The sequence below is a fragment of the Oncorhynchus clarkii genome, chromosome 4 (genome assembly GCF_045791955.1).
Source record: "Oncorhynchus clarkii lewisi isolate Uvic-CL-2024 chromosome 4, UVic_Ocla_1.0, whole genome shotgun sequence".
Taxonomy (NCBI): domain Eukaryota; kingdom Metazoa; phylum Chordata; class Actinopteri; order Salmoniformes; family Salmonidae; genus Oncorhynchus; species Oncorhynchus clarkii.
In genome coordinates, this window is record NC_092150.1 from 52,194,750 (window position 1) to 52,211,833 (window position 17,084).

The following is a 17,084-nucleotide window of genomic DNA, read 5'->3' on the forward strand; positions in this document are numbered from 1 at the left end:
CCTAAAGTAGCTCTAATCTGCCCACTTGCAATCGGCTATGTTTAGTCCAGAACAGGCAACATATACCACTATGTTAAGGTAAGTCTGTGCAAGTTGCTTTGAGTTAAGACAGCTCAAACAAGCATTTTGGCCTGGGACTAAGCTTAAGCCTTGTATGTGAAACCGGGCCTAAATTATTTATATAATATGACTAAATGTGTTTCTGTGTTTCAGGGGCAGTCAAGAAATGGAACAGCAAGGCCACAGAACATGACATAAGCAGAGCTGTGGGAGACCACCTCAAGCCCCTGGTAGAGCCGGGGGTGGTGTATACCACTCCACCACGCCTTCAGCAGGCTTGAAAAGTGATCGCTTTTCATATTAAGATGGACCAAGAAATGTGTTGCTTTTACACATATTTGTTCATTGGTCAGTCATTGGGTTCATTTGTTTGTTCAAATCAAGCTTTATTTATACAGCACATTTCAGACATGGATGGAACGCGATGACTTCACAGGAGAAAAACAATGAAAATAAACAATATTTAGTACACACGAGGATAAAAAAACAAGACTAACAACTGAAAGACTAATGAACATTCTAAGGAAATGCCATTGATTAAAAAAAACAAAAAAAATGATGCAATATCCAACCCAAAATATAAGCTTGTTTTACTACATTGTTTGTTTTTACGTTCCCCATAAAACGTTGCTCAAAAAGAAAAGGGAACTAACAAAGAGTCACTAACATCCACAACTAAACAGGTGGGGTTTTTCGAGGGGTTCTGAAAGACACTATGGGGGTGTCCACTGAAAGTTGACTAGTAACAACAACTGGGACCTAAAAGACACCCACCACGACACCAGCTAAATCTGCCCAAGAAGAGGGATACAAAAGGAAAACCCACACCACACTTAAAGACAGGATGCAAACCAAAAAGGTAGCGCAACTAAAGGTGTTGACTCTACACATCTATCAAGACAACTGGAGCACTGGGCCAGACACTCTTACATAGAACCTGGACCAGCTCAGGTGAAACACCTTCCCACTAATGAGATGGACAAGCCAGCACAGGTGTAACACATACTGACTAACGAGGTGAAACCAATCAATGCACCGAAGACACATTTCAGTTGAATGCATTCAGTTGTACAACTGACTAGGTATACCCCTTTCCTATGTGCTAAAGTCCAACCTCAAAACATAAATGGAAAAACCAAAGCCTGTAACACCTTCGCCCCCTTAAGACAACAAATATATCCTATATTTTTGTTGGACATGTTTGCTCACCACCACCAGAAAACAACTTCCATTTCACATTATAATCAACTACAATGCTTCACCAATATAAACATGGTGTCTACTGGAAGGCAACAATTAAAAACAAGCAAAAACACATTTTAAATATATTTTTATTATATTATATTTTTTTCTCCTTTTTCTTTCTAAAACTCACAAGTTTTGAAAAACTCACTAGCTTCTAGAACTCTCGTGTTCCTAGAACTCTCGTGTTCCTAAAACTCACTAGCTTCTAGAACTCTCGTGTTCCTAAAACTCACTAGCTTCTAGAACTCTCATCTTCCTAAAACTCACTAGCTTCTAGAACTCTGTCAAAATAACGTGCAGTCAAAATCAATTGGGATCCATGGCAACGCAATGGCTAAACGCAAAACACAAACCTTTTTGACTGCCCACCCTTTAGACAATCAGCAACCACATGTGAGAATGAACCCCGATATTATAAAAGTAGGGCAACAATGTCAATATAATTGTACCCAAAAATGGTCAGTTGATTGCATAAATGATTGATTATTAAATTGTAAATATGAAATATCAAAACCGAATGTACACCCCTTTGTTAATATGTATTGGCAATAATTAACTTAATGGTGAGGCATGGAATAATAAAACATGTATCTTTTGTCAGGCTGAATGTTTGAAATATGAGGTGATTTGAGTCATGCTTCTTCAGATGTGGAATGAAGTCAATTAGCACTTGAATATTGTTAAGAAATACTGGCGTGACGTAAGATAGTTAATACAATTGATTATAGACGTATTATACTGCGTCCATGTGTATAGACTGCAAGTACGTTGAATTTAAGTTGTTTTCAAGTAATTGAAAAAACGACCAGAAAATACATCTTTCAACCGATTGGTCTTCTTTCAACATCTTTTCAATTATATTTTGCTAGGTGGGACAGCCCCAATAACAAAACACAGTTTTAACATGTCCAAATCAATAACCAATATGTAGAAACAGTTTGTGATATATTGAAAACATAACATGTGCTATATACACAAACATCTGCCACAATAATCATATTACTTTTTTTTTTAAACTGCACAAGCACCAGAAACACTGTTGTTTTGACAAGTAGCAATAAATCACTGATATCAATTAGGGGGGAAATCAGGTTGTACCTAATGTTGAAATTAACACAACTAAAAAAAACAATTGGAAGGAGAAATCTTTCACCTCACTGGTTAAAGGACAACCTGCATAAGACAGTCAGCTACATTTTGGAGTGATGCATTTAAATGTAGGGGTCGCTAAACAAAGGAACGCAACACTTATCAGTCATAATTGATTTCAACATGATATCGATGAGTTAAGAGCTTAAAAACCACATGGGAATCTGAGAATGTGTACAGCATTGGTTAGAGGACAAGTTTGTAGAAAACAGCTCGCTACATTTTGAAGTGTTGCATTTTAATTCAGTTTTTGTTAAAGCTTATAAATAGTACTTTATCAATTCAGAGCCTGGATTTGTCCCGAGGCTAATATCATGCTGAAATCAATAGAACAGGGGGCAAACGTTTAGGTTCTACATTGAGACATAATTTCATTGATATCATGAAACAACTCCATGTATTTTCTGATGTTTAATCAGAGCTCTTTTATCAGAGTATCTCTTCCCACATTGATTACAGCTAAGAGATTTCTCTCCTGTGTGTATTCTCTGGTGTATAGTTACATAGCTAGATGTGGAAAAACTCTTCCCACATTGATTACAGCTATACGGTTTCTCTCCTGTGTGTGTCCGCTGGTGTACTATCAGGCTGTTTAGCTGAGTAAAACTCTTCCCACATTGATTACAGCTATATGGTTTCTCTCCTGTGTGTATTCTCTGGTGTATAGTTACATAGCTAGATGTGGAAAAACTCTTCCCACATTGATTACAGCTATACGGTTTCTCTCCTGTGTGTGTCCGCTGGTGTACTATCAGGCTTTTGATGTGAGTAAAACACTTCCCACATTGACTACAGCTATATGGTTTCTCTCCTGTGTGTGTTCTCTGGTGTATAATTTGATAGCTAGATGTAGAAAAACTCTTCTCACAGTGATCACAGCCAAAAGGTTTTTCTCCAGTATGTATTCTATGGTGTGCTTTCAGGGTTTGTAGCCGTATAAAACTCTTCCCACATTGACTACAGACATATGGTTTCTCTCCTGTGTGTGTTCTCTGGTGTATAGTTACATAGCTAGACGTAGTAAAACTCTTCCCACAGTGATCACAGCCATAAGGTTTTTCTCCAGTGTGAATTCGTTGATGTATTTTAAGGTCTGATGAAGAGTTGAATCTTTTCCCACAGTCAGAGCAGCAGTGAGATTTCTTCCCTATAAATCTCTGCTGGTGTTTCTTGCGGAGTTCTGATCTGGAGAGACTCTCTGCCTCATCAGCATCATGATATTGTTGAGGATCCCCAGAGGATCCATGATAGTCCCGTCTCTCTCCTGTGTGAATGACAAAGTCAGACAGATGGATAAAGTCCCACAACAGCAGAAATCCACTGTTTATTTGAGGTAAAAGATGATGCCCAGAGCATACCCATGAAGTTGTACAACAAATGACGTCTGTTAAATTATTTGACAAGACTGTCAAGATAGCAACAATAGTTATATTTAGTCTTGTTTTCACATTAGCAGTAACCAGAAATAAGTTAAAGTTTTTTAAATCCTAAGCAGTGTGCCAGATTACTTTTGGTCTCCAATACAGGCCCCTTTCTGTGTTGGGTAAAATTGCGGCACAGGGGCGATGCACACACAATTTGATTGCAGAAACTCCTCCATGGTAATGAGGAAACCACTAGTTATGGATGTAGTATATCTGGTAATGAGGAAACCACTAGTTATAGATGTAGTATATCTAGTAATGAGGAAACCACTAGTTATGGATGTAGTATGTCTGGTGATGAGGAAACCACTAGTTACGGATGTAGTATATCTGGTAATGAGGAAACCACTAGTTATGGATGTAGTATATCTGGTGATGAGGAAACAACTAGTTATGGATGTAGTATATCTGGTAATGAGGAAACCACTAGTAATAGATGTAGTATATCTAGTAATGAGGAAACCACTAGTTATGGATGTAGTATGTCTGGTGATGAGGAAACCACTAGTTACGGATGTAGTATATCTGGTAATGAGGAAACCACTAGTTATGGATGTAGTATATCTGGTGATGAGGAAACAACTAGTTACGGATGTAGTATATCTTGTAATGAGGAAACCACTAGTTATGGATGTAGTATATCTGGTAATGAGGAAACCACTAGTAATAGATGTAGTATATCTAGTAATGAGGAAACCACTAGTTATGGATGTAGTATATCTGGTGATGAGAAAACCACTAGTTACGGATGTAGTATATCTGCATGGAGCAAAAATGTTGAGCAAAGACTTTAGTTTCCACAATGTATTCTGAATATTACAGCTCACTATCATCGCAAGATCAGGAGTGCTACTCAAGTAAGCTCACATTAAGCTCTGTGTCTATTCACTAATTCACCACCGTGGGGGAAAACTCACTGGAGTTAACATAGGCAGACAGCAAAATAGGCCTCCATTTCCAGGTTGCTTATGAGTGCATTTCACATTACTTTTGGATTAGAATTGTAAGGCTCGTTTGAATGTCCTGCTTAATATAATGTTTGCGTTATTGTTGCAAATCAACTGCTTTATACTTCTTCTTTTTTAAACACTTAAAATGCAATTTGGCTAGCTTTGCCAAAAGCCTGACCATAAGGGTTTGTCCACTAAGTGTTTGCCAAATTGGACCATAACTTCACCTAACAGCAAAATAGACCTACTGTAGAACCCATAACTTCACCTAACAACAACATAGACCTACTGTAGAACCCATAACTTCACCTAACAACAACATAGACCTACTATAGAACCCATAACTTCACCTAACAGAACTATAAATCATTTAATATTTCAGGTGAAACATGGAAACTAAAATGTCTTGTCATAACATTTCATAACCTGATCACCAGATAATTTTGTGAATAATCCCACTAGGCTACTCTGTAATGTGTTGTCATTCTAAATGTCCTGAATAAAGGAAAATAGCTGTGTGTGGTTCTATAGTCCTGGAGACTTACATTTCCCTCACTAACTTTAAACATCCGCTATCTGAGCAGCTAACCGATCACTGCAGCTGTACATAGTCCATCTGTAAATAGCCCACCCAATCTACCTACCTCATCCCCATATTGTTTTTATTTACTTTGCTGCTCTTTTGCACACGAGTAGCACTACTTACACACCATCATCTGCTCATCATCATCTGCTAATTTATCACTCCAGTGGTAATCTGCTTTGCTACTATGGCCTATTTATTGCCATACATCCTCATGCAATTTGCACACACTGTATTTAGACTTTCTTTCTTTTCTATTGTGTTATTGACTGTACACTTGTTAATTCCATGTGTAACTCTGTGTTGTTGTTTCTGTTGCACTGCTTTCCTTTATCTTGGCCAGGTCGCAGTTGTAAATGAGAAGTTGTTCTCAACTAGCTTACCTGGTTAAATAAAGGGTAAATAAAAATTAAATAATATAGCCTATACATCAAGGAACAGTTCTCTACACATTATGAGCTAAGTATCTCCGTGTCCAAACAGACTAACGAGACCCTACTGTAAATCAAACACGTTATAAACATCAATTTGTTAGGGATGTTGGATCCAACATGGAGCACGGCATAACTGTCTTTACCAGAGTAATGAATGAAGAAGCACTTTGGTTGTTGTTCCGTGTCATGATGTTTGTCATTCAACTGGCATTCAGAAAATGATTTCCTGGATCAGCTGATGATAGTTGAACATGTGATAGCTAAATACAGTGGGGCGAACAAGTATTTGATACACTGCCAATTGTGCAGATTTTCCTACTTACAAAGCATGTAGAGGTCTGTAATTTTCATCATAGGTACACTTCAACTGTGAGAGACGGAATCTAAAACAAAAATCCAGAAAATCACATTGCATAATTTTAAGTAATTAATTTGCATTTTATTGCATGACATAAGTATTTGATACATCAGAAAAGCAGAACTTAATAATTGGTACAGTTTGCAATTACAGAGATCATACGTTTCCTGTAGTTCTTGACCAGGTTCGCACACACTGCAGCAGGGATTTTGGCCCACTCCTCCATACAGACCTTCTCCAGATCCTTCAGGTTTCGAGGCTGTCGTTGGGCAATACGGACTTTCAGCTCTCTCCAAAGATGTTCTATTGGGTTCAGGTCTGGAGACTGGCTAGGCCACTCTAGGACCTTGAGATGCTTCTTACGGAGCCACTCCGTAGTTGCCCGAGCTGTGTGTTTTGGGTCGTTGTCATGCTGGAAGACCCAGCCACGACCCATCTTCAATGCTCTTACTGAGGGAAGGAGGTTGTAGGCCAAGATCTCACGATACATGGCCCCATCCATCCTCCCCTCAATACGGTGCAGTCGTCCTGTCCCCTTTGCAGAAAAGCATCCACAAAGAATGATATTTCCACCTCCATGCTTCACGGTTGGGATGGTGTTCTTGGGGTTGTACTCATCCTTCTTCTTCCTCCAAACACGGCGAGTGGAGTTTAGACGAAAAAGCTCAATTTTTGTCTCATCAGACCACATGACCTTCTCCCATTCCTCCTCTGGATCATCCAGATAGTCATTGGCAAACTTCAGACGGGCCTGGACATGCGCTGGCTTGAGCAGGGGGACCTTGCTTGCGCTGCAGGATTTTAATCCATGACGGCGTAGTGTGTTACTAACGGATTTCTTTGAGACTGTGGTCCCAGCTCTCTTCAGGTCATTGACCAGGTCCTGCCGTGTAGTTCTGGGCTGATCCCTCACCTTCCTCATGATCATTGATGCCCCACGAGGTGAGATCTTGCATGGAGCCTCAGACCGTGGGTGATTGACCGCCATCTTGAACTTCTTCCATTTTCTAATAATTGCGCCAACAGTTGTTGCCTTCTCACCAAGCTGCTTGCATATTGTCCTGTAGCCCATCCCATCCTTGTGTAGGTCTACAATTTTAACCCTGATGTCCTTACACAGCTCTCTGGTCTTGGCCATTGTGGAGAGGTTGGAGTCTGTTTGATTGAGTGTGTGGACAGGTGTCTTTTATACAGGTAAAGAGTTCAAACAGGTGCAGTTAATACAGGTAATGAGTGGAGAACAGGAGGGCTTCTTAAAGAAAGACTAACAGGTCTGTGAGAGCCGGAATTCCTACTGGTTCGTAGGTGATCAAATACTTATGTCATGCAATAAAATGCAAATTAATTACTTAAAAATCATACAATGTGATTTTCTGGATTTTTGTTTTAGATTCTGTCTCTCACAGCTGAAGTGTGCCTATGATAACAATTACAGACCTCTACATGCTTTGTAAGTAGGAAAACCTGCAAAATCGGCAGTGTATCAAATACTCCCCACTGTAGCTACAGTATTAAGAATGTCTAATTATTGAAGACCCGCGTTGATGACAGTATCCATTTGGGTGTTGTGAATACAGTTACGGTGACTCTCGGTTAGAACCATTTAATTTTGCGAACTCTGAAATGATTTAGGATTTCTGTGGCCATGAAAACTGTTTTACCAGCTTAACATAAGGAGACACTAAATGTTACGTAGGTAGAGTGCTTTTCAGAGATCTGAATACAAATAAAACTGTACTAACAGGACAATAAGCTAAACCAGTTACAGTTTGGACATAAATCGTCTTGAAAGTCTATGGCTAGACTTGAAAATAGCTTTCTAGTAACGATCAACAACCAACTTGACAGAACAGCTAGGATTTTAAAAAGAATAATGAATATTCATTAATTAAGATTAATTAAGATCTGTCGCCTATTGGATGACATCACGATTTCCCATTAAGCCAACTCCTTGAAGGCCTTACTATGACATCACTCACTCCTTCAAGTTTGCAGTTGTCTAAAAAAAACACTATTTTGCTCAAAACATTTATTTGTTTCCCTTTAGTGTGTTTATACTTTACTGAATATTTGACTTTATATATCACTTTTCAACAGGAAAAGTTAAAAATCACTGGAGGACGTCATGAACAATTTCGACAGTACAAAAACATATTCAAGTGTGGAATGCCCCTTTAAAAATCACACATTAGTTCAACAACTGCAGAGTTTGTGTCCCTGCTTTATAAGATAGTACTCACTGTATTTACTGGTGTAAATCAGATCTCCAGCCTTCTCTTCTTCGTCCTCCTCTAATGTGACAGTAATCTCCCCCTCTTCATCCTTCATTCCAAAAACGTCTTCATCTTCTTTCACTTCATCCTCCATTCCAAAAACTGTATCTTCCTCCTTTTCTTTCAAAGCAACATCCTCCTCCTCCTCTTTCACTCTGAAGGCGTCTTTCTCTGTAACGTCTTTCTCTTCTTCTTTCACTGTAACAGCCTCACCCTCTACTTGTTTTTGTATTGTAACAGCCTCTTCTTCTTCCTCCTCTTTCACGAGAACTTCTTTCTCCGTCCAGCAGATCCTCTTTTCTTTAGCAGGAGGAGAGTAGTTTAGTGAACTCATGTTCGGGGATGTTAGCTAGTTAGCATTAGCGACTAGACTAGTGCTAACTTAACCAGCCAGCTAGTTGACTTACAACTTAAATATTACATTAAATGGGGTAGCTAGTTGTTTCCACATAAGTATGTTTAAATCATTGTGGCAAGTGAACCACGAAATTGTCTAAAGAACTTGACTGTTCCGACTTTGTTGACTAGCGAGCTACCGAGGTGGCTGCAGTTGTTGAAGAAGCGTTCCGTCCACTAGATTATACGTCACACTAGAAACATCTCCTGAAAGAAACATATCGCCATCTGCTGTCTGGAAGGAACACTTTTTTTCCTTCATTGAATTATAATATTATAAAGCAGTTTAGGGTAACGTTATTTTTCTCTCTATTAAATATGAATATTATACACGTACAAAGAGCAACAAGTATTGTTTGATTAGTTATGAGAAATTAAAACAAACTCTACATCTACTCCACATCTGTATTTGTGATTCAGTCAAATAACTAGATATCAAAATAAGCACCTAATTATTGATACCCTTGATAAAGATGAGCAACAATGTATGTATAAAATAGATAAATGAACTTTACCCACTACCAGGTTACCAAAATCTGGTTAACTCTCTGCTAGGAGGCTGAAACTTGGCCATAAGTGGATCTTCCAGCAAGACACATCAACATTCACAAAGAAATTGTTAATTGGGCACAAAATCAACATTTTCAATGGCAATCTCAGTCTTCAGACTTGAACCCCATTGAAAACCTGTGGTTTGAAATGAACAGGGCAGTCCACAAGTGCAGACAAAATAAACCAGAGATTCTGTATGGAGGAATGGTCTAAGATCCCACCCAATGTGTTCTCTAATCTCATAAAACATGTCAGTATAGTTATCCTCTCAAGGGGAGGGTGCTGGAGTATTGAAAACAAGGGTGCCAATAATTCAGACCCCTAACTTTTGAGAATGACATGTTAAACTAAATATCTTTCTCTGAGCAATTGTATCAGTATAAAATAATATAATTTCCCTTTTTTTTTGTTGGTGTAACAATACATTATGTAGATGTATATAATGAACAGACTAGGTCTATGCTGCTCCTACATGGTGTAACAATACATCATATAGATGTAAATAATGAACAGACTAGGTCAATACTGCTCCTACATGGTGTAACAATACATCATGTAGATGTACAGTTGTGGCCAAAAGTCTTGAGAATGACACAAATATTAATTTCCACAAAGTTTGCTGCTTCAGTGTCTTTAGATATTTTTGTCAGATGTTACTATGGAATAATGAAGTATAATTACAACCATTTCATAAGTGTCAAAGGCTTTTATTGACAATTACATGAAGTTGATGCAAAGAGTCAATATTTGCAGTGTTGACCCTTCTTTTTCAAGACTTCTGCAATCCGCCAAGGCATGCTGTCAATTAACTTCTGGGCCACGACCTGACTGATTGCAGCCCATTCTTGCATAATCAATGCTTGGAGTTTGTCAGAATTTGTGGGGTTTTGTTTGTCCATGCGCCTCTTGAGGATTGACCACAAGTACTCAATGGGATTAAGGTCTGGGGAGTTTCTGGCCATGGGCCCAAAACATTGATGTTTTGTTCCCCAAGCCACTTGGTTATCACTTTTGCTTTATGGCAAGGTGCTCCATCATGCCGGAAAAGGCATTGTTCGTCCCCAAACTGTTCCTGGATGGTTGGGAGAAGTTGCTCTAGGAGGATGTGTTGGTACCATTCTTTATTCATGGCTGTGCTCTTAGGAAAAAATGTGAGTGGGCCCACTCCCTTGGCTGAGAAGCAACCCCACACATGAATGGTCTCAGGATGCTTTACTGTTGGCATGACACAGGACAGACGGTAGCGCTCACCTTATCTTCTCCAGACAAGATTTTTTCTGGATGCCCCAAACAATCGGAAAGGGGATTCATCAGAGAAAATGACTTTACCCCAGTCCTTAGCAGTCCAATTGATAAGGGAATTTATGTTTAAGGCAATGACTAAAGAATTCCACCCTGAAATGTAATTATTAGATTATGTAACATGAATAATTAGACAAACATAACTATTAGTCATTATTAGATTATGTAACATGTATAATGAATAATTAGAGTGATAAACTTAAGTCCAATAAGGTTTGGTCGAGACAAGTAAGGGAGAGAAATGTGTGTGTGTGTGACTAAGAAAATACAGAGGACAATTAAACTATGTATGACCTGACTTGGTTGGATCTTTGAAAAACTTACGACAGGAAAGAGACCTTGTCAAGGTCCCTCTAATCTAGGGAGGGAGGGAATGGCATGGAACTGCCAGCTTGGTAGTGATAAACGAGGAATGTGGACGTGGGGGAAAGATACATCCCACCTACTGTTTGTGTGTGTGTATGTGCGTAGTAGTTGGGGGTGGGAGTTATAAAATGACATGTCTTTACATTTTTGACTTATTCAGAACGTTAATAAATAAACCTTACGGACCTTTTGAGTCTTTGCCTAATTATTATTAAACCCAGGGTCTTACAAACCTCGGGGATTGGTCAAAGCTTAAATAATTGTTTAGTTATCCTCATTGGGATTGAAGATTCTCGTGACAGTACCGGTGCCCCGTGTATATAGTCTCCACACTGACTCGGTACCGGTTCCCTCGTTATTGTTTTTCTCATTGTGTTACTTTTTATTATTTTTTTATTTTTATAATTTTTTATTTTAGTCTACTTTGTAAACGTTTTCTTCTTCTTGAACTGCACGGTTGGTTAAGGGCGTGTAAGTAAAGCATTTCACAGTAAAGTCTAAATTGGTGTCTTGACGGATATGTCACGCGAGACTAGGTGGGTGAAGGAATCAGGCGCAGAGAGTTCCACTGGGGAAAAGTGCTCTTTAATACGGCACACAAAAATGACAAGCCCAACAACACAGGGCGCTACCCAAAAACACAGGGTGCCAAGTCCAGAAAATATAATCACCTCTACCTAAAACGCACACACGTAACATAAAGACAATCCCGCACAAAACAAGGGCGGGTACACGTGCTTAAAATAGGGAAGCTCATTAAGCCATACAACAGAACACAGGTGAAACTAATAAGACAAAACAAACAGACAAATGAAAAAGGGATCGGTGGCGGCTAGAAGGACGGTGACGACGACCGCAGAGCACCGCCCGAACAGGCAGGGGAGCCAACTTCGGCGGGAGTCGTGACAGTACCCCGCCTGACGCGTGGCTCCCGCAGTGCGCCACCACCGGCCTCGAGGACGACCCGGTGGGCGAGGCGCAGGGCGATCCGGGTGGAGGCGGTGGAAGTCTCTCAGCAGAGAAGGGTTCAAAATGTCCCCCACCGGAACCCAGCATCTCTCCTCCAGACCGTACCCCTCCCAGTCCACGAGGTAATGTAGGCCCCTCACCTGGCATCTCGAGTCCAGAATGCCACGTACTGTGTACACCGGGGGCCCCTCGATGTCCAGAGGGGGCGGAGGGACCTCAGGCACCTCACCTTCCTGCAGGGGACCAGGAGAGCCTCATGAAACGAGGGGTTAATCCTGAAACCTAGGAAGTTGTAACCTGTAACACACCTCGTTTATTCTCCTCAGGACTTTAAATGGCCCCACACACTGCGGCCCCAGCTTCCGACAGGGCAGGCGGAGGGGCAGGTTTCGGGTCGAGAGCCAGACCCGGTCCCCCGGTGCGAACTTGGGGGCCTCACTGTGGTGCTGGTCAGCGCTCCTCTTCTGCCTTTCTCCCGCTAGTCTTAGCGACTCCTGGATGGCTTTCCAGGTGTCCTTGGAGTGCTGTACCCATTCCTCTACCGCAGGAGCCTCGGTCTGGCTCTGATGCCATGGGGCCAGGACCAGCTGGTAACCCAACACACACTCAAAAAGGGACATGTTCGTTGAGGAGTGGCGGAGGGAGTTCTGAGCGAGCTCAGCCCAAGGAACATACCTCGCCCACTCACCAGGCCGGTCCCGGGAAACATGACTGCAGAAACCTGCCCACATCTTGGTTTACGCGCTCCACCTGCTCATTACTCTCGGGGTGAAAACCCTGAGGTCAAGCTGACCGAGACCCCCAGTCTCTCCACAAACGCCCTCCAAACTCTGGACGTGAATTGGGGGCCCCGATCAGAAACGATGTCCTCAGGCACCCCATAGTGCCGGAAGACATGGATAAACAAGGCCTCCGCAGTCTGCAGGGCCGTAGGGAGACCGGGCAACGGGATGAGACGGCAGGACTTAGAAAACAGATCCACAATGACCAGGATCGTAGTACTTCCCTGGGATGGGGGAAGGTCGGTCCGCCGATAAATGTGTCCACGGCCGTTGTGGAACGGGGAGGGGCTGTAACTTCCCTCTAGGCAAGTGTCTAGGAGCCTTGCTCTGAGCGCACACCGAGCAGGAGGAGACATAAAATCTCACGTCCTTAGCCAACGTGGGCCACCAGTATCTCCCTCTAAGACTCCGCACTGTCCTCTCGATGCCAGGATGACCCGAGGAGGGTAGAGTATGAGCCCAACGGATTAGCTTATCCCGGACACCCCTCGACACGTACTGAGCCCCCGCTGGACAGTTAGGGGGGGACGGCTCTAACCGTGAGGCCCTCTCTATCTCCGCGTCCACCTCCCATACTACCGGTGCCACGAGACATGAAGGTGGAATGATGGGAGTTGGCTCAACGGACCGCTCCTCGGTATCATAGAGGCGGGACAGCGCGTTGGCTTTGGTGTTTTGGGAGCCTGGTCGGTACGAGATGGTGAACCGAAACCGGGTAAAAAACATGGCCCATCTAGCTTAACGCGGATTTAGTCTCCTCGCTGCCCGGATATACTCGAGAATACGATGGTCAGTCCAGATGAGAAAAGGGTGTTTTTCCCCCTCAAGCCAATGTCTCCACACCTTCAGAGCCTTGACTACAGCTAATAACTCCTGGTCCCCTACGTCATAGTTCCGCTCCGCCGGACCGAGCTTCCTCGAAAAGAAGGCACAAGGGCGGAGCTTGGGTGGCACGCCCGAGGGCTGGGACAGCACGGCCCCGACCCCCGCCTCGGACGCGTCCACCTCCACTATGAACGCTAAAGAGGGGTCCGGCTGCGCCAACACGGGCGCATTGGTGAACAGCTCCTTCAGACGACTGAAAGCTCTGCCCACCTCTGCTGACCAACGCAAGCGCACCGGTCCTCCCTTCAGCAGTGAGGTAATGGGAGCAGCCACCTGACTAAAACCCCGGATAAACCTCTGGTAGTAATTGGCAAACCCTAACAACCGCTGCACCTCTTTGACCGTGGTCGGAGTCGGCCAATTACGCACGTAACGCTGTAACGCAGTCACACTCCATCACCACCCCGGAGGTGGAAATATGATAACCCAGGAAGGAAACGGCCTGTTTGAAGAACACACATTTCTCCGCCTTGCAATATAGGTCATGCTCCAGCAGTCGCCCAAGTACCTTACACACCAGAGACACGTGCGCCGCGCGTGTGGCAGAATAGATCAAGATGTCATCGATGTACACTACCACTCCCTGCCCGAGCAGGTCTCGGAGAATCTCATCTACGAAGGATTGGAAGATGGCTGGAGCATTTTTCAACCCATATGGCATGACGCGGTACTCATAATGGCCAGATGTAGTACTAAATGCGGTTTTCCACTCATCTCCTCCCCGGATACGCACCAGATTATACGCACTCCTCAGGTCCTGTTTTGTGAAGAAGTGCACCCGGTGAAATGAACCCCACTGTGATGGAATTTAGACCTCGATAATCAATGCACGGACGCAGACATCCATCCTTCTTCTTCACAAAAAAAGTAGCTTGAGGAGACAGGTGATGCGGAGGGCCGAATGTACCCCTGTCCCAGCGATTCAGCAACATATGTCTCCATAGCTACTGTCTCCTCCTGGGACAAGGGGTACACGTGACTCCTAGGAAGTGCAGCGTTCTCCAGGAGGTCTATCGCGCAGTCCCCTCAACAATGGGGAGGTAATTGGGTCGCCTTCCTTTTACTGAAGGCGATAGCCAAATCGGCATATTCAGAGGGAATGCGCACGGTGGAAACCTGGTCTGGACTCTCCACCGTAGTCGCACCAACGGCAACCCCTATACACCTGCCTTAACACTCCTCTGACCACCCCTTAAGAGCCCCCTGTCGCCAGGAAATCACTGGGTTGTGCTGAGCTAGCTAGGGAATTCCCAACACCACTGGAAACGCAGGTGAATCGATAAGGAAAAGACTAATCTGCTCCTTATTACTCACCTGTGTTACCATGTCCAGCGGCACCGTGGCCTCCCTGACCACTCCTGACCCTAATTGTCGGCTAACTAAGTAGTGCACGGGGAAAGGTAGGTCTAACGACACAAGGAGAATCCCTAGCCTTAACGCGAGCCCCCAATCCATGAAATTCCCAGCTGCGCCTGAATCGACTAGCGCCTTATGCTGTAGAGAGGGAGAAAACCCAGGGAAAGAGGGTAACACATACATATGACCGACAGGAAGCTCTGGGTGAGTCTGGTGCTGACTCACCTGGGGTGATTGAGTAGTGCTCCGCCTGCCCTCCCGACTCCCAGACGAGTTCCTCCAGCACCGGTCGGTCGTGTGTCCTCGCCGACCACAACTGGTGCAGGAGGAAACTCCTCCTCCGGTCCCCCTCGAAGCCGTCCCCCCTAACTCCATAGGGATAGGAGCAGGAGGGCCGGGAGGTGGAAACGACAGGACCTGTTCCGAATGCCCGCGGTCAGCCAGCAGGTTGTCAAGACGGATAGACATGTTGATGAGCTCATCCAGTGTGAGGGTGGTGTCCCGACAAGCTAGCTCCCTGCGGACGTCCTCCCTGAGGCTACATCGGAAATGGTCTATCAAGGCCCTGTCGTTCCACCCCGCTCCTGCGGCCAAGGTCCTGAACTCCAGGGCAAAGTCCTGCGCGCTCCTCGTCTCCTGACGCAGGTGGAACAGCCTTTCACCCACCGCACGACCCTCTGGTGGGTGATCAAATACAGCTCGGAATCGGCGGGTGAACTCGGGGCAGTGATCCCTCGCCGAGTCTGGGCCATTCCACACTGTGTTTGCCCACTCTAGGGCTCGTCCAGTCAGACAGGAGACGAGGGCGCTCACGCTCTCCTCTCCGGAGGGAGTAGGACGAACGGTCGCCATCTCCACAAAGGAACTTTGGAGCTCTGTCAGAGTGACCATCAGGTTTTTGGTCACCTCCCTGACCAAGGCCCTTCTCCCCCAATCACTCAGTTTGGCCAGGTGACCAGCTCTAGGAAGAGTATTCCATTTAAGAATGATGGAGGCCACTGTGTTCTTGGGGACCTTCAATGCTGCAGAATTTGTTTTGGTACCCTTCCCCAGATCTGTGCCTCAACACAATCCTGTCTTGGAGCTCTACATACAGTTCCTTCGACCTCATGGCTTGGTTTTTGCTTTGACATGCTCTTTCAACTCTAAATAAGGTTTCTCTGTTTTTTGCTGTTTCTCTGTTTTCACTTTTTCATTATTGTGTGTAGATTAAACAATTGTAATATAAATCTGTAACGTAACAAAATGTGAATCGATAAGGAAAAGACTAATCTGCTCCTTATTACTCACCTAGTGTTACCATGTCCAGCGGCACCGTGGCCTCCCATGTGACCACTCCTGACCCTAATTGTCGGCTAACTAAGTAGTGCACGCAACCTTTTCCATTTGGAGTACCAAGGACCATTTCTACCAATCTGTGTGCCAGTTATGATTTTCATAACGACACAAGGAGAATCCCTAGCCTTAACGCGAGCCCCCGATCCATGAAATTCCCAGCTGGTGTCAAACTCAGAATACAAAGTTTAAAAGAAACACACATTTATTGTATAAAGAATAAAACAACTATTTTCCAGCAGTAGACTAAATCTTATACATCCAATCACACCTCTATTTTTTATTAGAATATTAAAAAGCACATCTATTTTTATTAGAAATATTTATTGTTATTCAAATACAACCTAATATAAACCAATACATGCATTTACATTGGCTGCTGTAGGCCTACATCAGAATCATAACTCTTCTTATCAGGATTTTCGTTACCATCTTCATCAAAGAAACATTCTAGCATCAAAACAAGATACAACCTAGAATATCTAAACATCAAAATGGTCTCATCAAACATAGGCTTCTCTATGTGAAGGATACAGATTCACTCATCTACTAGGTCTGAGGCATGTATTCATCATTCCATTGGTCAGAGCTTGGAATCGGTCCATATCTCACCATCTGTTGTGTCATTGATTTCTCCAGAGTCTTGGAAATAAGAACCTTTCACA

At 43.4% G+C, this 17,084-nt stretch overlaps 1 protein-coding gene across 1 annotated transcript; it reads right to left on the minus strand.

Annotated features, from left to right (window-relative positions):
* Positions 1-459: 459 nt before the first annotated feature.
* LOC139406922 (zinc finger protein 180-like) lies at positions 460-9,000 on the minus strand. The gene is made up of 2 exons (XM_071150085.1): positions 8,444-9,000; positions 460-3,718 (listed from the first exon to the last, which is right to left on the minus strand). Exons 1-2 carry the CDS (start codon positions 8,808-8,810, stop codon positions 2,835-2,837), a joined length of 1,251 nt encoding a protein of 416 aa, XP_071006186.1. The 5' UTR covers positions 8,811-9,000; the 3' UTR covers positions 460-2,834.
* Positions 9,001-17,084: the final 8,084 nt, after the last annotated feature.

What these genes read in the sequence shown, in the direction of transcription:
- LOC139406922 (XM_071150085.1), bottom strand. Translation starts at nt 8,810, where the DNA reads ATGAGTTCACTAAACTACTCTCCTCCTGCTAAAGAAAAGAGGATCTGC. An exon ending in GATTTACACCAGTAAATACA is followed by an intron (nt 3,719 to 8,443) that starts GTGAGTACTATC and finishes TCATTCACACAG; the next exon opens with GAGAGAGACGGGACTATCAT.